Genomic DNA, 23,352 nt, shown 5'->3' with positions numbered 1-23,352 from the left:
TATTGATTGAGTTTTGAGTGTGAGTCTATCAACACTGCCACGAAGCCGATTTTTAATAAGTGATTTTTATATCCTGCAAATAAAGAATAAAATAATATGTTAATCAGTCCACAGTTAGGGAAGTCTCCCTTCTGCGGCAACTGCAGCCAGTACTTATAGCTCAGAAATACCGTAGGTACGAACAGATAAAAGGTACCAAGCCAAAAGGCAGAATAATTATTATCACTTGAGATAGGTAGACATGACAGTCCTTTCCCCTTTAGAAACTTTATAATAACTCTTTAAAAGCCAGCTACAAGTTGCAACAACTCATACAACGAACAATCGAAAATATATCCAAAGAATTCCACGATCTTATTTTAAATACGCAAATTTGCTAATTCCAAGACTACAACAAAACATTCAAATCATTGGATTTTACTGCTCAATATTACATTTGACAAATTCGTCAACACTAAAGAACAATTTCGTTCATCTCCATACAGCAATCGCTTCACAAAAGAACAACTATGTTCACAATAAACGACAATTTTGTCAGCTCTGAAGAACAATTTGGTTCAACACAAATTGGCAATTTCACCACACTTTCAAAAACAGATACAATTGGCAATTTCACCACACTTTCAAAAACAGATACAATTGACAATTCGCCACCCCAAAGAAAATCGATTATCTTCAACACACGTTTCCATGATCCTCGTCGCCACTTTTATATCCTGCAAATAAAGAATAAAAAATATGTTAATCAGTCCACAGTTAGGGAAGTCTCCCTTCTGCGGCAACTGCAGCCAGTACTTATAGCTCAGAAATACCGTAGGTACGAACAGATAAAAGGTACCAAGCCAAAAGGCAGAATAATTATTATCACTTGAGATAGGTAGACATGACAGTGATAAATAAATGAGAGGAATTTCTATCTGTTTTGCAAGAGTTCATTATTAGTGGGGTTTTATTTTTAATATTAGAAAAACGATTTTTTTTATTCACACATTCATTGATAAAATAATTATAATTTAATTCTGTTCATATGAGGTTACAAGTAAAATTTCTGGGGAGTTCCTTAGCGAACTATTTACGGGATTGGAAAAATTTGAAAGTATTCACTGTTTTTGTCATAATCTTTTTAAATCTATCAGTAGAATTTTAACGAGATTCACTCAAGATATTCATAGCAACTACGAAGATTCTCAACGAGATTTTCGAAGAGTTATTGTTAATATTTTAAAAGCTATTGTCTGATTTCTAAAAAGGTCAGAAGAAAAGCTATTTGAAATTTTTAAAGAAGATAGAAGAGGTCGAATCCTAACATATTTTCAAAAAATATATTTACGAGAACTTCACTTGCAACTATTTTTTAACCGAAAAATCTTCGAAATCTAGCACAAAAAATTATTCTAAGTACCCTTGGACTTTTTTTTAATTGTGGAAGTAGTTTTTGTTGAAATCCTCTAAACTAACTGATTTATTATAGGATTTTGTGAAATCCTTCATATTTTTTATTGGATTCTTGGAAGAATGTTCGATAGACTTTCTAAAAAGATTTTTAGTAGACTCCGAATGATGTTATAAGAAATTTTGCATTATCTATGGTGGATTACAGAGAAAATTATCGGTTGTATCTGTAAAGGTTATCTGTTTATTTATGAATATCCTTGAAAAGTATTCATAAACCTTTGTTTAGAGATCATCAACTTTAGGGGTCCGCGGAAAGTTTGTAAAACTTTGAAGGGGGTCGTAACTTCAAAAAGGTTGAGAACCACTGCTCTGGAGGAATTCTGGGTGGAATATCTGAAGGAACTCTTGATGGAATTCCCGGAGAATCTTCTGATGGAATTGCAAGAGGAGATATCCCTGGAGGAATTTTAATAGAGTTCCTGATGCAATCTGTGAAAGAACTCCTAGTGAAATCCTTACAATATCTTCTGATGGAAACTTTTGAAGTTTTCCTGATAGAATCATTGGAAGAACTTTCAAAGAAATCCCTAGAGGAATCATATGGGGAGTTCGAGCTGATCTTTTGGAAGAAACTTCTAAACTAGTCTTTACAGGAATTTTTAGTTAAATCATTGAACAAAATCTTGATTAAATTCCATGGACGAGTTACCGATGAAATTCATGAAAGAATTTTGGTAGAATTCCTAAAGAAAATCCTTCAGCATTACTTGGTGAAATTCTTTGAAAGAATTCCTGGTATAATTCCTTATTGATCTTTTAATGGAACCACAGGTAGAACTGCTAGTGGATTTGCTAAAGAAATACTATAAAGATTGTGGGAAAACGCTTGTGAAATATATAGAAACAATTCAAGAATCCATATTTGCTAGACCACCACGGCGTCGAAGCTGCGTAAATTCACGCATTTTGACTTGCCACCCATCTGCATCGACAATTTATGGGATGCCGAAGCCACGAAATCCGCGAAATTTAGGATATCCCGCGGAACGCTGCAAAATTAGTTAAATTTGGAGAATCTATATGAATTTCAGTGTTTTGCTTATGAAAATAGTTTAAACATCTTGAAGTCCAAGTTCCATGAACAATTGTATAATTGTATAATCGTTAAGTTTTGAGTTGGACATCTTTCTGGCTCGGTTGGTAAATGGCTGGGCATGGCGTACCATTGGTACCTCGCGTACCTGAAGGAATAAAATAGACCCCTTTGTGCGGTCCTTAGCCTCTTGCCCAGCAACTCCTATCCCTACCTCCTCGTGGTACTGGCCGGGGTACGAGTAACCTTAGGGAAGATCGGGTAACCAACCCCCGGTGGGAACTTTGGTCGTATGCTGACAGGGAAGGGGGGGTTTGCTTTTGCTTTTGCTTCTGCAAACCTTGAGCGTCTGTACTCCATGTTAGGAGCGGCTCACAACAGCGTCTGTTCCCCATGTCAGGGGCGGCTGATCATCGTCCGAGTGCCAGAGAAGGACTCTAAGCTAAACTGCGCACTATGGTCCTCCGAACATTTAGGGGGTATGGTCCTCCGGAAAGGGGGTTGGTGTCAGGCCCTGCAAGCCAGCCGTAAAAAAATCAAGCAACGAATAATCAACGAGAGAATACGAACCGGGACAATCGGCGAAGACCACAGCGACTCTAAAGGGACTAGCGATTGGAAGCTCGGTACGTGGAACTGTAAATCTCTCAACTTCATCGGGAGCACACGCATACTCGCCGACGTGCTGAAGGACCGTGGATTCGGCATCGTAGCGTTGCAGGAAGTGTGTTGGAAGGGATCAATGGTGCGAACGTTTAGAGGTAACCATACCATCTACCAGAGCTGCGGCAATACACATGAGCTGGGAACAGCTTTTATAGTGATGGGTGATATGCAGAGGCGCGTGATCGGGTGGTGGCCGATTAATGAGAGAATGTGCAAGTTGAGGATCAAAGGCCGGTTCTTCAACTTCAGCATAATAAACGTGCACAGCCCTCACTCCGGAAGCACTGATGATGATAAAGACGCTTTTTACGCGCAGCTTGAACGCGAGTACGACAGTTGCCCAAGCCACGACGTCAAAATCATCATAGGAATCATCTAAACGCTCAGGTTGGCCAGGAGGAGGAATTCAGACCGACGATTGGAAAGTTCAGCGCCCACCGGCTGACGAACGAAAACGGCCTACGACTAATTGATTTTGCCGCCTCCAAGAATATGGCCATTCGTAGCACCTACTTCCAGCACAGCCTTCCGTACCGATACACCTGGAGATCACCACAGCAGACAGAATCGCAAATCGACCACGTTCTGATTGATGGTCGGCACTTCTCCAACATTATCGACGTCAGGACCTATCGTGGCGCTAACATCGACTCTGACCACTATCTGGTGATGGTCAAACTGCGCCCAAAACTCTCCGTCGTTAACAACGTTTGGTACCGACGGCCGCCCCGGTATGACCTAGAGCGGCTCAAGCAACCGGATGTCGCAGCAGCATACGCGCAGCAACTCGAGGCTGCATTACCGGAAGAGGGTGAGCTGGACGAAGCCCCTCTTGAGGACTGCTGGAGAACAGTAAAAGCAGCCATCAACGATGCAGCTGAGAGCAACGTCGGGTACGTGGGACGGAGTCGACGGAACGATTGGTTCGACGAGGAGTGCCAGGAGGTTTTGGAGGAGAAGAATGCAGCGCGGGCGGTCATGCTGCAGCAAGGGACCCGGCAGAACGTGGAACGCTATAAACGGAAACGACAACAGCAGACCCGCCTCTTTCGGGAGAAAAAACGCCGCCTGGAGGAGACGGAGTGTTCTATCAGAAGCTCAACGCATCCCGCAACGGCTTCGTGCCGCGAGCCGAGATGTGCAGGGATAAGGATGGGAGCATTCTGACGGACGAGCGTGAGGTGATCGAAAGGTGGAAGCAGCACTTCGACGAGCACCTGAATGGTGCTGAGAGCACAGGCAATGAAGGACGTGACAACGGAGGAAATGCCTTCGTCAGTACTGCGGAAGATGGAAACCAACCAGCCCCCACTTTGAGGGAGGTTAAGGATGCCATTCACCAGCTCAAGAACAATAAAGCTGCTGGTAAGGATGGTATCGGAGCTGAACTCATAAAGATGGGTCCGGAAAGGCTGGCCATTTGTCTGCACCGGCTGATAGGCACAATCTGGGAAACAGAACAGCTACCGGAGGAGTGGAAGGAAGGGGTAATCTGCCCCATCTACAAGAAAGGCGACAAGTTAGACTGTGAGAACTTTCGAGCGATCACCATTCTAAATGCGGCCTACAAAGTATTATCCCAGATCATCTTCCGTCGTTTGTCACCCGTAGTAAACAAGTTCGTGGGAAGTTATCAAGCCGGCTTCGTTGACGACCGATCGACAACGGACCAGATCTTTACTGTACGGCAAATCCTCCAAAAATGTCGTGAATACCAGGTCCCAACGCATCACCTTTTCATGGATTTCAAGGCGGCATACGACAGTATCGACCGCGTAGAGCTATGGAAAATCATGGACGAGAACAGCTTTCCCGGGAAGCTCACGAGACTGATAAGAGCGACGATGGAAGGTGTGCAAAATTGTGTGAAGGTTTCAGGCGAACACTCCAGTTCGTTTGGATCCCACCGGGGACTACGACAAGGTGATGGACTTTCGTGCCTGTTGTTCAATATTGCGCTAGAAGGTGTTATGCGGAGAGCCGGGCTTAACAGCCGGGGTACGATTTTTACGAGATCCAGTCAATTTGTTTGCTTCGCGGATGATATGGACATCGTCGGCCGAACATTTGAAAAGGTGGCAGACCTGTACACCCGCCTGAAACGCGAGGCAGCAAAAGTTGGACTGGTGGTGAATGCGGCCAAGACAAAGTACATGCTAGCTGGTGGGGCCGAGCGCGACAGGGCTCGCCTAGGTAGCAGTGTTACGATAGACGGGGATACGTTCGAGGTGGTCGACGAGTTCGTCTACCTTGGATCCTTGCTGACGGCTGACAATAACGTTAGCCGTGAAATACGGAGGCGCATCATCAGTGGAAGTCGGGCCTACTATGGCCTCCAGAAGAAGCTGCGGTCAAAAAAGATTCACGCCCGCACCAAATGTACCATGTACAAAACGCTCATAAGGCCGGTAGTCCTCTACGGGCATGAAACGTGGACGATGCTCGAGGAGGACCTGCAAGCACTTGGAGTCTTCGAACGTCGGGTGCTTAGGACGATCTTCGGCGGTGTGCAGGAGAACGGTGTGTGGCGGCGAAGGATGAACCACGAGCTCGCCCAACTCTACGGCGAACCCAGTATCCAGAAGGTGGCCAAAGCTGGAAGGATACGATGGGCAGGGCATGTTGCAAGAATGCCGGACAGCAACCCTGCAAAGATGGTGTTCGCTTCGGATCCCGTTGGTACAAGAAGGCGTGGAGCGCAGCGAGCTAGGTGGGCGGATCAAGTGCGTATCGATTTGGCGAACGTGGGGCAGAACCGAGGATGGAGAGATGCGGCCACGAACCGAGTATTGTGGCGTGAAATTGTTGATTCAGTGTTATCTGTGTAGATGTTAACTAAATAAATGAATGAATCTTTCTGGCTCACTACTTTCGTTTTTAACTTTGTATTACCACTTTGATTGAACTTATCATCTTAATTTTTAAAATAAAAACTATATTTATTCCACGATTCTGGGATTCCGCGAACTATAAAGACTATTTTTGCTAAAAATATGATTGTTGACTAAAATATGGCGAAAAGTATGGGACCACGACAAAGCCGCGAAATTTTGAATTTATCGCCTTGGACAAACGCGAAATTTTAAAAAGTTTGCCACGAATTTCCATTGTCCCTACACGCAAAAAAATTGTGCGGTAAAAACTACTATTTTAGGGGGTTAACTTAAGCGCTTGCACCGGCAATTTTCAGCAGACCAGAAACATAGTAAATTGGTCTGAATTTCCATGGTAGTTTTAAGAATAGGCGTAGTCAGCTAAAATAGTTATTTTTACCACAGAATTTTTTCCCCTGTACTTATCATTTAATGAACAAATCCGGACTAACATTAGAAAAGGGCATATCGACGTTGTTAAACAATGGCTTTGCAATGCATTTGGTTGGTCTGTGTGCATATTTTTGTCAAAATTTAACCTATCTATAACACTGAAACTTTATCAATAGTTATCAGAAATTATGGTAATTTGCATGAAGAATGTAAAATGAAATGAAACGATTGAGAAACTACGGAAATCTAAAGCTGGGCATATCGTATGGGACAATCGCTTTGGTGCATTTTATATGTCTGATACTGTATATACCAATTTAGATAGCACTTGTTATCCAATGTTTCAATTCAAAATACTAAGACCTACTCAAATTTATTGAAAACTGTATTTTTGTGATTTTTGTTTCATATTTGACGGGAAGGTTGCTTACGATCACAATACATGAGCATTTATGTTTGTTGTCCTAAAAACGTTATAACGGAGCTTCAATTTAAGATTTTAACTAGTTCAACATGTAGAAGTTCAAAAAAATCCATAACTCACTTCTTGGGAAACACTGCCGCAGGCACAAATTACCCCGTTACAAATTAGTCTCACAAACTCAATGATTACATTTCACCACAATCGTCTGGATTGGGAACACTCCAATTAATAAATCACCATCTTGATCGGATAATTTCTTCCTCTACCACCGCAACACCATCGCACTTCCCTACGCTGCCCCCCATCAACGAGATAATTAAAGTTCATTCACTAAATAAACTCACCTCAACATCGAGAACAGGTGGTTCTTCTTCATCCAGTGTACCGTGGCGAACAGCAGTCGCGATCCCGTTTCACACACGTAGTGCGCACTCAGGTAGTTGGGAAGCACGTTCGGCACCTGGATGTCGAAGCTGATGCAATTATCGGACAGCTCCAGACTACCGTAGTCGTAGTTCAGGCAGTCGTCGTCCCGGTCATCGTCGCGGCCATTGTTCAGCTCGGACTTGATGCCGTAGTTGTTGTTGACACTGTTGTTCAGCTCATGCTCCAGGTTCTGTATGAACTCCAGCGAGTTGCAGATGAGGTTCTTCTCCATCGAGTTGCTATCGGTGGTTTCCATCGGAAGTGAGTGGGAGGATGGAGGAGTTGGTTTGGTGGGAAGTTCCGGGGGTTCAAGGGATGGAGGTGGTTGTTGAGGAGGTGGACCCAAACCGGACATGGCCACGGCTGCAGCGGCTGTTGGTCCTAACTGCATAAGGGCAGCGATTGAGTCTGCTGGAGTCGGTTGACGGTCATCCTGAGATTTGAAGGAATGTAGCGAACTGAATGGGTTGGAAGAGGTGGTTGTGCTGGTTGAGGTCAGGTGGGACGGAGCGGGTGGTGATTTACTGGCTCGTTTGCTGAGATTTGCGACCGCCAATTCGGCCAAGTTGAAGCCTTGGAAAAGGTTCAGGTAGGAAGGCGTAACGGTTGTGTTTGATTTCTGTTCATTGTGGTATTCCTTGTTTCGATGTGGATTGTATTTGCTGTTGGGATTGGGACCTCCTGAGCCATCCTTTTTGTCGATGATTGGCTTGCGCTCGTGTTGAACGGCTAAAATCGAAAGAGAAAGACGTTAACATTAATGGTTTTCCAGTTCGAAAGGCTACGGGATTAAATTACAATCACTTCGCATTCCGCAAGCCAAGCACTTTTGCAGTCGGCAGTATTGACACCTGTTGCGATGGTGTTTCGTCACTTCGCAGTTCATCGACCCCCGGCACTGGTAGCCGAGCTGTTTGCGGATGGACCGTTTGAAAAATCCCTTGCAGCCTTCGCAGCTGATGGCGCCATAGTGTCGACCTGAGGCGCGATCGCCACAAACCAGGCACAACTCGATACTCATGCTGTTCAGCGAGGACAGGTGCTGTAGACTCGGACCTTTGTCATCCAAACTGCTACTGCCAAACTGTTGCGTTCCGGGTTCCAGTTTCATCTGTTGTAGATTTGGCTTGATATCGAAATTATGTGGCTCCATTAGAAAAACGGTACACTTTTGATTATGTTGGTAGGGCGTTTCGAACTATAGTAGTGAGAAACAACGATAATTGGAAAAGGTCAAATCAAATCGTAGTGTTACCTAAGAGAGTTGTCTCTCCCCGTTCTGTGGTTATAAACTTCTTCTTAGAGAGCACAAGTTATAAAGCATACGCTTGGGGACAAATCGCGGCGATTTCCTGTTTCTTCGAAGTCAACAACACTTGCGTCTGCTCTGGTGCACTTGACTCTGTGCCACTGACGACCGCTAGTTGAGTTGAGTGCAGAGAGAATGGCCACGAACTCCCCCTCCCCTCGTTGATGGCCTGACGGATGGACGGACTCGCGGAGAGTAGCCAGAAACACGTTACGTCACCAAATTCAACTTTTATATTATATAGAGGTCAAAGCTCTCTCGCCGCGCCACGGTTCCACTTTGGAGCACCATCAGCACTGAACTGAACTGGCGGCGATGGGCGAACTGCGCCGTTTCCCATCTAACATTACTTCTCGACACTGACTGAGCTGAGCTGAACGCCCGAGTTGGGAGCTGGTGCGTTGTGTTTAACCCTTTGTATGTATTGAGCACGTTAAAATTTGTCTTTTTTTAGTAAAATAAATTTTGAAATTTTATCAATATAAAATCATACATTTTTCAATAAATGTAAAGGGATAAAGGATGCTCAATAAAATAAAGAGAGGGCAGCTGCAATGCTTCACATTGATTAGTTGGGAATTTCACCGCAAGATGGCGCTATCTCAGCAATGTTACTTAATAGAGCTTATACATTAATATTGACGTCCTGTATCTTAATGTTCTGAAGATGAAATTTTCAGCAAAGTTGCTCATTGAATCAAGGGCTTCAACATTTTGACAGTAAAAAGCGCTTGTAAGCATTAATAATTTGGAACTTAAATATCTCAGGACTCAGGTTAGGTAGAAGCCTAGTGTTTTAGGTAAAGTTGCTAGTGAAACAAAGAAAAATGCTCGGCATATTCATTAGAAGGCGCTTATGAGTATCAAATATATCAAACTCATATAAAAATTGAACATTGAGGCAAGTTAGAATACTAGTGATTTCAGCACAGTTGTTCTGTAGTTCGATAATGTCGAGTTAAATAAAGTTCATACGTATTTTTTCCTTTCTCGAACTCGAGACTACGAGAATGAAACAAATTCTGAAGGTTCCAAAAACCGTAAACGTACCATGCACACACATTGTTCCATGAACAAAATTCAGCCAGAAAAAATCACTAGCGCTTTAGGAGTTCATTTTTCGGGTTGGTGTCTTCGGAGACTTATCTTGGACTTGGTTTGTGTTGGTTTGTTCTTCAATTTTATGATAAAGGTTAGTTGGAAATTCCACCGTATATATGATGCTGTGATGCAAATGTTATATTTCGCGTTTTCAGCAAAGCATTAGAAGGTGTAACAATACGACAAGTTGTCGAGGACACCAAACTTCAAGGACTTCAAATAACAAAATTATGATAAACAATGTGAAAATCACTAGAATTTTTATGTTTTTTGTACATTCTTTTTCTTTTTTTTTTGTTCACGCCAATATCGTAAAATGTTTCATTTCAAACACCGTGCGTCTCTCATATTCGATAACTTGCATGTGTTGGCGTTACGTCCCAAATTAGCCAGAGCCTACTTCTCAGCTTAGTGTTCTTATGAGTCTCTGAGGAGCGTTCTTTGCCAATAGGGTTCTAAAATGTTTAATGAAATTTTGTTTTTATTTAATAACGCGAAAGAGCATGTAACTACAAATACTTTAGCAATTTTTACCGCTCAAATAACGGCTATATCATATTTAATCTTTAGTTTTAAAATTGGGTCCATGAATGAACCTTGACACTTTTGATCATGTTTGACGTTCGCTTAATCGACAAGAACACCACAGGGGTTTTAGTTTTAACACCGAGGATGTTCCTATCTGACATTTTCGAGGGAACACGGAAAACAAAATACACCCAAAATTTGAGTTTAATCCAAAGGGTGTGACAAAATCTAAAATAAACATAAAAACAGTTTTTTGGACTTAAACTACCGGAAAACATTAAAAGAAAATGAGTAAACATGTGTTCTTGGCCTAAACTTAAGCGTTTGGCAGTAAAATTGGGACGGGGCTTTAGGACCCTATTGATCATTTTTGCACATGTATATACTGAGGTGAACACGAAGATACCCTAAGCCCTGGGAAGTTGAGAAAATTTGCGCTACGGCTATCTGGCTATCACGATCCAAATTTGGAGTCAATATGACCCCAAGGCACATACAACGTAACTTTTTCTCAGCACAGACACAAGGTTAATCGACATGATACGGTTATTCGTTCTTTTCTCTGGTTTTGCTCTTGCTCTCGCTCGACCGACCGACCGACCGAACCACCCAGCCGCCTGTTTCACCACCCAACCCCAGATCCCAGGAATCGGTAATCGCGCTCAACATGTTTAGTGGCTGGCTGGGGCGAACTGTTCCGCTACGGGAGCATACCTTACATACATAGTCGAACATGTACCCATACCCATCATACTACTCAGCAAGCAGTGGGCCGCATAACTTAAACATTTCTTATGCTCTCTCTCGGCCTGGCTCGCGGTGGTGGAGATGGGAAATAGAAGCACACTAGCTAACAGCGCTACCAGATGGGGTTGGCTTACAAGTGGTGTTGAGATCATTGATTGATTGGTATCAATTTCCTGAATGAGCTTTGGTCAGTTTGGGGGCTAATTTCGATAATTTTGCCAGCTCAAATTGTTTGATTCGATTAGTTATCTTCGTATCGTTTTCGCAGTCTGTGGTTCCTGGATTATAGGAACAGTTATTTGAGAAATGTTCGATACAATACATCTAAACGGAAGGGCTTTTCAGAAATTCGAGTATTAAATACAAGAATTGAACATTTTAAATCAAAAGAAATCTTTTGACCTTCATACGGTGTTTGGGTCAGGTTTCAGTTATCTCAACATTGGCCACCTAGAAGTTTCAAAATAGGTTACGGGATCCCCGGATAAGCGGCGAGTTAGAACAATGAGAGGTGAGCCGTGCGGCGCATTAAATATTTGTAGAATTCATGAGACAATTCATCCGAGATGCCTTCAGTTATCTAAAGTTTCATTGGCTTTCTAGTTGTTCCATAACAGGTTCTGGGAGTCCTGCCGATAATTGTCTCATTAAAACATTTAATAGGGCTTAGTTTGCGTTCTTCTCCGCCAATTTTCAAAATGTTTACTTTTTACAAATGGGACTGACTTGCGATTCATGGCAGTATAACATTAAATTAAGTAGATTTATTTCATTTTAATTTATAAAACAAAAAACAATATTTACGAAAAAAAAACTCTTATATTTAACCTCTCAGTTGTCGCGTGTTTTGCTATCGCTGAAACTACCACGCTGTACTTGTTTTGACAAACAAAGTTTCCTTAGAGTGTTTTATGAGCTAAAGTGCTAGAGTTTATAAAATTATCAAAAACTTATCCAAGTAGCCTCAAGTCAGAAAAATAAACAAATTTACTTTTAAATTTCTGGATTTACAAAACGACTTAAGTAAGATTTTTAACTTTCGCAACGTAACTGGTACTTTCACCGTTCCGTTGTATGGAGAGATAAAGTAACTTACCCAGGAATCAAAACAAAACACTGCTTGAATCGATTTTTCACTGGTACAAAACCGTCGCAAGTAACGGCTTATCATTTTGTCATATTTTTCGTGGGAAATAATAGAAACTAATAGAAATAGAACACGGACTGGTTGTATGTAAAATTTAAGCGATGTACACGGCGAAAAAAAGTAAAAAAGTGATTTATTTTAAAACAGTATTAGAAGACAGGTTGTGATTCTTCTTAATTATTTTTCTCAAAACCGTATGAAAGTTACTTGAAAGTCGATTTGAAAAAGTAATCGAGATTTATGTCTTTTTATAGGGATTGAATTCCGAGAAAATTGAGAGTATCTCTCACTTATCGCTCTCTGTAACTGTCATGGTTTGTAACTATCATGATCAGTAACACATCATGAGAGGATGTTTATCAACTTCTGCTACAGCTCTGATTTGATAAGGAGGATGACAGTGCATCATACCAATAAAATAAAACACCTACCCTTAATGATAAATAAGGGTGATATGTTAGTTTAATCATGGCTTCCTCTTTAGGGCTCTTATTCGCTGCTGATATTTATCAGGCTTGTTACAACTTGCGAAACATTGCCGATCATGGACCGATACAGCTGGAATGTGTTTCTTCCCTGGGTTCAACCGTGCTTAAAAATCGAATGAGAACGAATTATGCAATGTCTGATGGAGATAAAACTATGATAACTTTAATAATAACATACAAGACAAGAGCAATGGCTCCAACCTTTTTGAAACTGTGACCCCCTTTTTGAAAAAAAAAAAAACTAAAAAATAACCTTAAGTTCGTAGACACAAAAGTCAATTTGAACAAATTGAGATGTAAAATTGTGAAAAATAATGGAATCGTTCTGATGGGCTTTGATCGAAGTCGAAGTCGTGGGATCGAAGCCCACCAGAACGATTCCAGTATTTTTCACAATTTTACATCAAAATTTGTTCAAATTTACTTTTGTGTCTATGAACTCTAGTTTTTTTTTTTCAAAACACCTTCAGCTGGCTAAGCCGTAATAGACATGACAACCTTAGTTGCCCAAAAAACCTGCTGGGGCTCCTGAACATGAATGTTCTCGAACTGAAAGTTTAAGGAACTTCCGAGGATCTCATTATGAATCAATAGGTATCCTTATCAGACACACCCAAAAATCACATTTGTAATCCACCACAGATTATGCAACAAATCTGCTCAGATCATCTGATCAGACGAGATCCTGTCAAAATCCAAAAAATCGAGGAGTTAAGAAGCTTCCAACAGAAACTCTCTCAGGCAATTTGTTATAGATATTCCCAGGAGTACGATGAAGGCTTCCGCGAGTACCATCGCAAAAGGTTTTTAAAAAATTCGTAGAATTTCATCGAATATTCCTGTGATTTCCACCAGAAGCATTGAAATTCTCACCAAGGATTCAAAAACAGTCTAGGCACCCACCAAGTTCCATTGCAAGCGTGGAAGAATCTTTTTCAAGTTCCTTTGCAAGCGTGGAAGAATCTTTATAAAGCTCTTCAGAGACTCTACAAAAACATTTTCAATTGAGTCCTAACCCTGTCCCAATTGTAGTACAAAATGCTCAAACTTAGGCCAGAAAAGTTTACTTATTTTTAAAGGTTCTTCGTTGGTTCAATTAAAAACAAACCTTTTTTTTCGGTTTTCGAGATTTTGTCTCATTCCTTGTTTCAAACTCTAATTTTGAGTTTCGTGTGTTGTTTTCCGTGCCTCTTCCGAAATGTCAGATAGAAACGAGACCAGTGTTAAAAAGTAAAATCCGTGAGGCGTTTTTGTCGGTTGAGTGAACGTCAAACATGATTAAAAGTGTCAAGGTTTAAATTTGGACCCATTTATTTTTATTAAAGCTTAAATATGATATAGCCGTTATTTGAGTAGCCAAATATGCCAAAGTAGTAGCAAAAACACGCTCTATCGTGTTATATAACAAGATTTAATCAAGAAATTTTGGACCCTACTATCCGTCAAGAGCTTTCGCAGAATCTTTCAAGCATCGCTACTACAGGAAAAAAGTGAAGAACACGGAGGTGAAGAGCACTAATTTTCGACACACAAGAATTCTGTGCTAATTTTCGGATTTTCATACAAAGTAAGTCCAAATCGTATGGATAGGGTCAAAAATTGGTGCTTTTCCCCTATTACAATCGTCTTCTGAATCGTCGTTCTACTTCAAAAACTTGAAATACCAACCAGGAGTGAAAAGATAATGAATCTTTTTTTTCCCTTCAATATTTCTCTTTGATGGAGCCGGTATATGCCAAAAAATTCCTATGGATAACTCTAGGAACGAAATTAGCATAATTTTCAAGTTCAGGCAGGAAAAAAAAAATGAAACGTTGAGGTAAAATTAATCTTATAATCTTTACAGTGCAGGCATTTTATCACAAACAAAATTTTAGTATCTTTGCCATTGAAGTTTATTAAAACTTATTTGTCTCAACATTTGCATCTATATTTTATACATAGTGGCTAATCTTGCTGACGATTTTCAGACAATTTGGCATGAAAAACAAAACATATAACTGAACGATAAACAAGTCCCCATAAGTTATTTTTTGGGAAGATTCGGAATATAAAAAATCTGAATTCCTTTCGCAAAACAAGCAAGTTAAGAGGTTCGTCACAGAAAAACGATACTGATAAGCCATTGTTTAAAGGAGAGAGAAAAAAGCCGTACGGCGTACTAGGGGTCCGAGGACCACCGGTTGGGAAGCCCTGGACTAGAGTGTATTGGTGAATAATAATAAAAAATATAAATGATTTATCTCAATTTTTCACAGATAGATCATTTCATCCTTAACCCCTCTACCGGCAGCTTCATTTTTTACCGCTAAAAAAATATTTAAATCTCGATAACTCTTTTGTTTCTCGATATTTTCGCACCATTTTTTACAAGATCTCATAAACCTCTTCTAGTTTAGGAATCCGTGTCAATATTAATCATTGGTGATCTAGTTTTGAAAATATTCGGATGTTCCTTGGGGGACCAACATTCTCCATATAAAATGTCTTTGGAGGCCATTTTGTTTTTAGCCAATTTATCAAAAAAATAGAATGTATAGTATACAATGCCAGGTAATAAGGAGCTACTCTGAAAAAATCATACAAATCGATTCAGTATTCTTGAAGAAATCTGAAAATTACAATATGAGCTTTTTAGAGTTTTCAAGATCTTTATTTGACCAGCGTGGTACCAGAAACATAAATGCTCATTATTCAACGACGGCTCTACCAAATTGCTTCATTTTTTCATAACATACTCGCATTAATGTATCATTCCGTGCAGTGAATAACCGAATACGATAAAAAATCTATAGCCTGAGATATTTACGTGGGTTATGGCTACGCGTCGGTCCCCCAAGGAATTTTGGGATGCCTCCAGATCCAGATGACCAATTATCAATATCGACACATGTTCTCAAACTAGAAGAGTTTTTTGAGGGCTCGTGAAAAAGTGGTGCAAAAATATCGAGAAACAAAAAAGTTATAGCGATTTGAATATTTTTTCAGCGGTAAAAAATGAAGCTGCCGGTAGAGGGGTTAACCTAATTTTCCTTGGTAAATCCTGATTAAATGCTAACGAGTGTTTTGAAGGATTTTTTGGGAAATTATTAGCGAATTTTATCCGTTCCTCTCTCTTTCAAGATCTTTATTCAGATTCTCGTCGAAAAGAAGGACCTGAATAAATAAGCAGTTATATTGTCAAAAATGTCAAAATATATCGTATCTGTTGAAAAAAGTCCTGAGAGCTTAGATTTCTGATATAAATACATGTATTAGCATATTGACCTTTCTATCGAACTGACTATCTTCTACCAGAAAACCTTGACTGCGACCTATCAGCATGATCAACGCGTCGTCATCGTCATCGCTACCAAATGCTCAAGTGTCAACTGGCAGCGCTGTGAATGCCTCCTCCGGTCTAAGCCGCGATCATCAGTAGTCGACTACCGAACGATCACTCATCTATCTATCTATCTACTTACAACGATTCGTTCGCCCCGCCTGGCACGTTCAATGTACCGTACCGTAAAGGCCCGGGTCCGTGGATAGATTTCAATGAACTTTAAACATTCGCTTGTGCTACCCCCCTTCGTCAACGACCACCCCGTTTCCCACCTGTCGGTTTCACGTAGGGGAACTAGGTGTAAAGTGCGCTGTCGGGGTGAAATGCACAACCGCAGAATCTCCAAGATAGAAGGTACCGTTTTGACTCGAAATCCGGACACTTAAGCACCGGGTTAACTTCAAGCACCATATTTATAATTCATAATATATATTTCCTTTATTTTTTGTGGTTTATCATTAAGTTAAATGTTTATTCTATTGCATGGTGCAATAAAAATAGTGATTTACTATGCAAAAAACGTTTATATTTGCAAAAACATGAGATGAGTCTTGATTCGAAATCCGGACACTATTAATAGGTTGCTTCGAATTCCGGACACTTTTGCTTCGAATCCCGGACACTTCTTTTTGATAAAATTTTTGCATATTTTGTATAAAATTTAATACACCAACTCTAAATTTCACAATTTTGAACAGTTTACTGTATGTAATCATGAAAGTCTCGAGTCGGAAAAAACGCTGAAGCTGCCAGAAAGGTACATAAAGTTTCGCCAAAAATCACTCCACTCACCTTATGCTAGCGCCTGGATTTACAATGCATTACCCCACCTATAGTTTGATTCATGGTTACACTCTTGATTTAATGCACCAGACACAAAAGTAGCACAATTTCTTTTTTGTAATGTTAAAAAATTAATGTTCGTAGGTTAACTAGACGCGACACCTTCTAATGAATTGGATCAAACTTAATTTTCTTCAAATATTCCTGCATGTCCGGCTTTCGAAGCAGTCAAATAATTTGCTTCTTAATCCGGACACTGAGATTTTTCCACATAATACCATTAATCCGAGCATTTCTGGCATTTCCACTTCACAGCAATAGGACACAATAATTGGCTCTTCAATTCAAACGCGATTTGGCACAATAACACTGTTTTCAATTAAATTTAAATCGAATCTCTCTTCAACGGCAACTGTAAGATGCAGTCTAACAAGGACTGAAATGTGTGGGGAATCGATACGCATTTTGTTTATTATTTTTATTTTTAATATATTGCAGCCTACTGCGATATATTAACAACTATAACATACAATTAAAGTTGAAGAACAGTTTTGTACATAAGTAACATCGAAAAATTTGAATTTATATTATTAAAGATGTAAAAACAGTTATAGTGTCCGGCTTTCGAAGCGTCCGGCAATTCGAAGCAAAACGGTATTTCAGTCAAAATAGATCACATGATAGATCATTTCAAACGCCTTATTCAATAATTGCTTAAAAACCATCGTTGAAATTCAAATATGCCACAAAAAGCCAAATTCAAGTGAGACATAGAGCTGCATAGTATATTCAGCATTCATTTGAATTTAGGAAATTTGAAATTTGTCATAAATAATCCGTTTGGAACTTTGTGGCGCGTTATATACCGCTGTTTAGATAATCGTTGGCTGTTGGTCTATTTCTTCAAAATTTATATTCTCACATATGATAGTCGCATTCCAAGAGCTGTTTTTAGTAATTACGAGCTTATTTATGCGACTTTCCTGTATCTTTTATATGAATTTCACAGTTAATATTGAGGGGTGCATATTACCCCGTCTTCCCCTAGCCATCAACCAACGTGAATCAATTTATTCGAGATCAAATCGACTACGACGACGACAACACTACCGCAAACGATCGGTCGATCAGTGCTGGAGCGACCCACGACGACCAGAAAAGCGTCATCTTCTATCGAGATGGGGACCGCTGAACTGCGCTGGAAGGGAAAAAAATGCTGACGAAGTCAGTTCTGTGAGTCTGTTTTGTCTTTTAATTCAAGCGATCTAGTTCATCCGGATTTCGATTAGCGTGCGCTCCGTTTTTTTACCTTCACACTGACAGGGCGCAGGGTGTGTTGATAAAAAAGGAGAAAATTATTTCCAGAAAATAATTTACAAAGCAAATTTGCTTAAGCCATGGTGAAAATATCTCGGTTAGATTCCCTTTCGGTCCAGAAGAGATTCTCGGCTGGATTAGCTGAAATCAATTTGACTGATTCGGAAACGGTAAACTGAATTAAGATGGACAATGGTGAAACGAATGAATGGTAACTCAGCTGAAAATATTTATGATTTTTGAGATAGGCAAATAATTTTTAAGGATGTTATTCGTTATGAATAATGGCATTTCTAGTGTTTACAGTGAAATAGATTTTTTGGAGAATGCCCATCGTGAGACGTGATAATGTTCGTGATAATCCGTTACAGAAATTTCCAAATAGTTTCAGCTAGAACTATGCCAAAAAAAAAACTCAAAATAACTGAATGAATACGTTTATGAAACGATAGTTATCGAGTGTTTCCTCTTAATATGAAGTAATATTATACATTATCCTATCAAAGATTGTTTACCCATCTATGATTTCTTCAGAACATATAACTGAAATGTATTAAGAAAGTTCTTAATTTCTGAAATAAATTCCTACTTTATTTTACTAAAAACATTCGAGTTCACTCCGAAAATTAATTGAATTTTGTCGAAAACATCGTTCCAAAATATTTTGCTGGAAGTTTCGCTGGAAATTTCTTCCAACAGATTTCACAAATTTCACTAGAAATTCTTACACAATTTTCATCAAAAGTCCACATGAAATTCAAACAAAAATATTTCCATAATCTATCACAAGTTGCTCCAGGAATTTGTCTACGTTTTTTAAATTCTGTCACAAACTTTTGAATAAATTTCCACTGATAGTCTCTCTAAAATTCTTCCTGAATTTTCATTTAATTCATTCAAGATATTTCGAAATTCTCTTAAAGTACATTCATGATGAAATTTGTTGAAAATCGTCGTTATACCTCTTCTTCTAACAGTGGCGAACTCAGCAAGATCGAAAAGCCAGAATATTTAAGCTAACAATAATAATAAAATTCTACTTTTAATATAGGATAGTTTTAGAGGAATTTTTGATAGAATATAAGTCAAAATATAATTGAAAAAAGGAGACATTTCTGCTGGAGATTCCAGATGACTTCATGAAGATATTTTTCTAGAAACTTTTCTGGTACATTACTGGGGAATCCATAAGTTCAAGGAAGGAATTCAAGTAGGATTCTGAAAACATTTAGAGAGGACCTTCTGGTGAATTGTTTGTGAAATTTGTTGAGGTAATCCTTATAAAAGGCATAGCATAATCCTAAAGCTGTAATTGGAGGAATTTCTACCACATACTATCATCATGATTTACTAAACGAATTCCCAAAGTAATGCAGTAAAATTTCTCCAGGATTTCCACAGAAAATATTTTCAGGGTAACTCAAACTTTTACTTACGGATTCAATCAAAATAAAGATTCATCTTGAGAGGATTGATTTGAACTCCATAATTTGAAAACTTTTGAACTAATAAGATTAACCAACAATTTCTCTCCCATGACTTCCCTCATCATTGGATACACAAACCTGAATAGCAAAATGGCACCATAAGATGATATCCTAATCAAATACTCTAGCAGATTACTTAAAACAGTGTTTCCCCACCAGAGGTCCGCGGAAGCTAGGAGCCGTGACGACTTTTAAAGGGGTCCGCAAAAAGATTACAACAAACAATGTGAAGCCTGATGAAGAATTTAATAAATCATGTCTGTCAAGAATTTAATAAATAATGGAATTCAGTATTCACCGTATTGAGCAAACTGAGGTTCTCACTTGATTACTTTCTTTGTTGCCTTTCTTCAATAATTGAAATAGACTGTTAGTATAATTTTTAAACATTATTCGAGAGCTTCTTGGCTGACTTATTATGAAATTCGCTTGTATTTTACTTCTGTGGTTTTTGTATGTTTCCACTCGAATCGTTGAATTGGCAATGCATTGAAAAGTTTGTCTCGGAGCCCATTGCAAAATGCAATGGACGTAATCCTAAACATAATTTAGTGTAAGATTTTGACCAATTCTTGGTAAGATCTTGTCGGAATTCTAATAAGATCTTCCATTGATTTTTTCTGTAGAACTCTTTGTTACAATTACGAGGAAATGTTATATGATTTTATGAACTAACTTTACGATTTCATTATTAATTTTTATGTTGAATACGTCCAAGATCTTCAACAAGAACATGCATAAAATATTTTTGACAATAAGAATTTTTGACATTATTATTATTATGCTTTATTTAAAACACTTTACCATTTTGTCATGGCATTCGTGTCTGGACAATATTTTGATAACATCTTTGAACACCATTTTTTGAGCATCCAATCAATTTCTCCGAAAAACAATGTTAAAATATAAAAGTTTTGAAGTTTTTGGACCTCAAAAGGAACCATAACTCTGAAAAGGTAGGGAACTACTGACTTAGCATTACGACGAAAATTTGGCGGACTTTTCATTAAATATTGGACAGGATTCGCTAAGAAATATTGACATGGTTTTCACAGAAAACTTGAGGAGGATTCTGATAAAATCTTCAGCGGGTTTCATTAGATTTCTTGGCAAAATTTCAAAGAAATCTGGAACATGATGAGCCGGGTTCTGATATAATATTCAGCAGGATTCCACAGACTTCTTGGCAAGATTTCCAATTAATTCGAGACGTTATTTTCTAACATCCTGGATATGGTTTTAATGCAATCTTGGGTAAGAGCTGACAGAACATTAAACACATTTCTTATTGGCATATAAGCATGAATATATGAAATCCTGGACAGCTTTTTTTAATATGACGAAAATTTGGACGGCTTTCCACACAGTTTTGGACAGAATTTACGAAAAAAGATTTCTGAACATGATTTTCACAGAAAACTTGAGTCGGATTCTGATGAAATCATCAGCATCATTCCCCAGATTTCTTGACCCGATTTCCAATTAATTCGGGGCGTTATTGTCTAACATCCTGGACATGGTTTCAAAAAAATCTTGGGAAAGGTGCTGGTAGAACATTATACACATTTCTTATTGGCATACACTCCCGTGCAAAAGTTTGGGTTCACCCCCTCAAAAACATACAAAAGTGTTCTGTCCATATCTCTGTGATTACACGTCTAATTGAAACTCTTTAAGCCGCATTCGAAACGCAAAGAGTTATTCTTACTTCGTATGTGTTTTCCCAAAAATATTTTTTTGAATTTTGTATACTAAATTTTTACTTGAAGTTGTGACATTTTTCAAAAAACACACTGAAAAATTATATCTAATTTCCTGAGAGCAAACTAATTCTCGTTTAATAAATCTATGGATCACAATATTGAGAATCCCTCTTAACATTTTTAAAAACCCTGAGACTGTGAAAATCAAGTTCGGAATTCAATTTATAATTTTCCAAAAATCCTTGCTAGTACGATTTTTGGAAAATTATAAATTGAATTCCGAACTTGATTTTCACAGTCTCAGGGTTTTTAAAAATGTTAAGAGGGATTCTCAATATTGTGATCCATAGATTTATTAAACGAGAATTAGTTTGCTCTCAATATTTTCAACCTGAAACTTTAAAATATTCTGTTAAAGATATTTAATTCCCTTGACTCTTTAACTTTTTCGTATAAGAAAACACAATGTCAGGGCAAGATTTTCGGATTGGGCTTTTCAAAAAATCCTGGGCAAGGTTTTTGAATGATTTTGATAAGGAGTCTCCCAACATCCAGCACGATGTCCAGCATCAGTTCATTGTTGGCAGTCAAAAAATGCTCGTTTCATTGCTTCTCTAGGATTCCAGGGAATCCAAGATAAGGATTATCCTAATAAATTCATTAATCGTACAGAACACCAATTTTTTTGGCAGTGTTTCGTGAAGCCCAAGCAAGTCTGTTCGTTTTCCTCGACGACAGAGTAAAAGTTTGTGCTTTGTGAAGCCCAAGCTGAAAGTGATTTGTGGCCGCTCAGTCAAGGATGGAGCATCAATCGGTGAGCTCGTTCCATGCTTCACTTTCAAATCTGTTAATTATGTATGCCTACACATTTGTATCTTTACAACAATGGGAATGATATATGATATGATAAAATCAATTAACTATGAATGGTTCGTCACTGTAAGTGTTGGCATAAGATTCTGGGATGGATCAATCTATCGAGTACTTTATTTTTCTATTAAAATACTCGTCCTGACGAGGAATATTGAAATATCACTTGAAGTATCGGCAATATTTTTTCCCACTTGGAAATTTTTCATATTAACAAAAATGTTATATTTATAAGCATGTTTAAATCTCAAGGGCCCAGATAGCCGTAGCGGTAAACGCGCAGCTATTCAGCATGACCATGCTGAGGGTCGTGGGTTCGAATCCCGCTGGTCGAGGATCTTTTCGTAAAGGAAATTTTCTCGATTCCCAGGGCATAGAGTATCTTCGTACCTGCCACACGATATACACATGCAAGAATGGTCAATTGGTAATGAAAGCTCTCAGTTAATAACTGTGAAGTGCGCATAAGAACACTAAGCTGAGAAGCAGGCTTTGTCCCAGTTGGGACGTGATGCCAGAAAGAAGAAGAAGAAGAAATCTCATAAATTATTGTTTATCATGGTCGAATCGTTTATCAAAGTGAATCTTATGACCCAAAGCTACTTGAGCTGCACTTACATAAGGAACCAACCAATTGTCTGCTTGGGACTGTGCTAAGTGCTGGTGATCGTCTATTTTTAGGCAAGAATTTCGCCTGCCACCTCAGAATGTAGACCAATGAGGGGAAGGGGGAGAAATCGGTGTTGCATTTAGTACTGGCCCCACAGTAGACCGATCATCTACGATCATACCTTTGCGGAGATGCAGAGGAAAACACGGTCTCCAAATAGAAAAAGTTACACACTAATATTCCTTTCCCCAATTCCATCTGAGAGCAAGGACATGGCCGGTGCCGTAATTGATCCTGTATAAATTGAGTCACTGGATTATACTCACTGAAGAAGATTATGACCAATCTCAGCCGAACTTCTAGTTGATTCTTTGTGCATTTTCACTGACTTTGGTCAATCACTGAATAGCAATCATAGATATGTGTAGTTAGTCTAAGCTAAACTAAGCTGAATCGTACAAAACACCACATATTTTGGCTCATCCTGTAGGCATATCGTGCTCCGAATCACCATCACCACCATCGAGAGAGCGTGAAAAAATCCCAGTTTGACATTAAAGGCTCCCCCAGATCTAAGCGACTTTTTACGGCGACAGCGACAAACAATCGCCGCGATTTCGTTGTTGTTTCGCTGCAAGCACTCTTCTATGGAACGATCTTGACTGAC

At 39.2% G+C, this 23,352-nt stretch overlaps 1 protein-coding gene across 5 annotated transcripts in view; it reads right to left on the bottom strand.

Annotated features, from left to right (window-relative positions):
• LOC5572457 (nuclear hormone receptor HR78) overlaps positions 1-23,352 on the bottom strand; it is a 55,766-nt gene that overhangs the window by 10,354 nt on the left and 22,060 nt on the right. Inside the window, exons 1-3 of one of the 5 annotated variants that reach the window (XM_001660353.2) lie at positions 8,526-8,940; positions 8,069-8,468; positions 7,189-7,999 (exon numbers count right to left, since the gene is read on the bottom strand). In XM_001660353.2, the coding sequence (XP_001660403.1) occupies positions 7,189-7,999; positions 8,069-8,423 (1,166 nt within the window). In that variant the 5' untranslated portion in view covers positions 8,424-8,468; positions 8,526-8,940. Of the gene's footprint in view, positions 1-7,188; positions 8,000-8,068; positions 8,469-8,525; positions 8,941-23,352 lie in introns of those variants that run through there. The other 4 variants (XM_021846776.1, XM_021846773.1, XM_021846772.1 and 1 more) reach the window with 4 other exon arrangements.

This window comes from Aedes aegypti, chromosome 2 (assembly GCF_002204515.2).
Source record: "Aedes aegypti strain LVP_AGWG chromosome 2, AaegL5.0 Primary Assembly, whole genome shotgun sequence".
Taxonomy (NCBI): domain Eukaryota; kingdom Metazoa; phylum Arthropoda; class Insecta; order Diptera; family Culicidae; genus Aedes; species Aedes aegypti.
The sequence above is the reverse complement of the archived record's forward strand: the minus strand, read 5'-3'. Positions and strand labels throughout refer to the sequence as shown.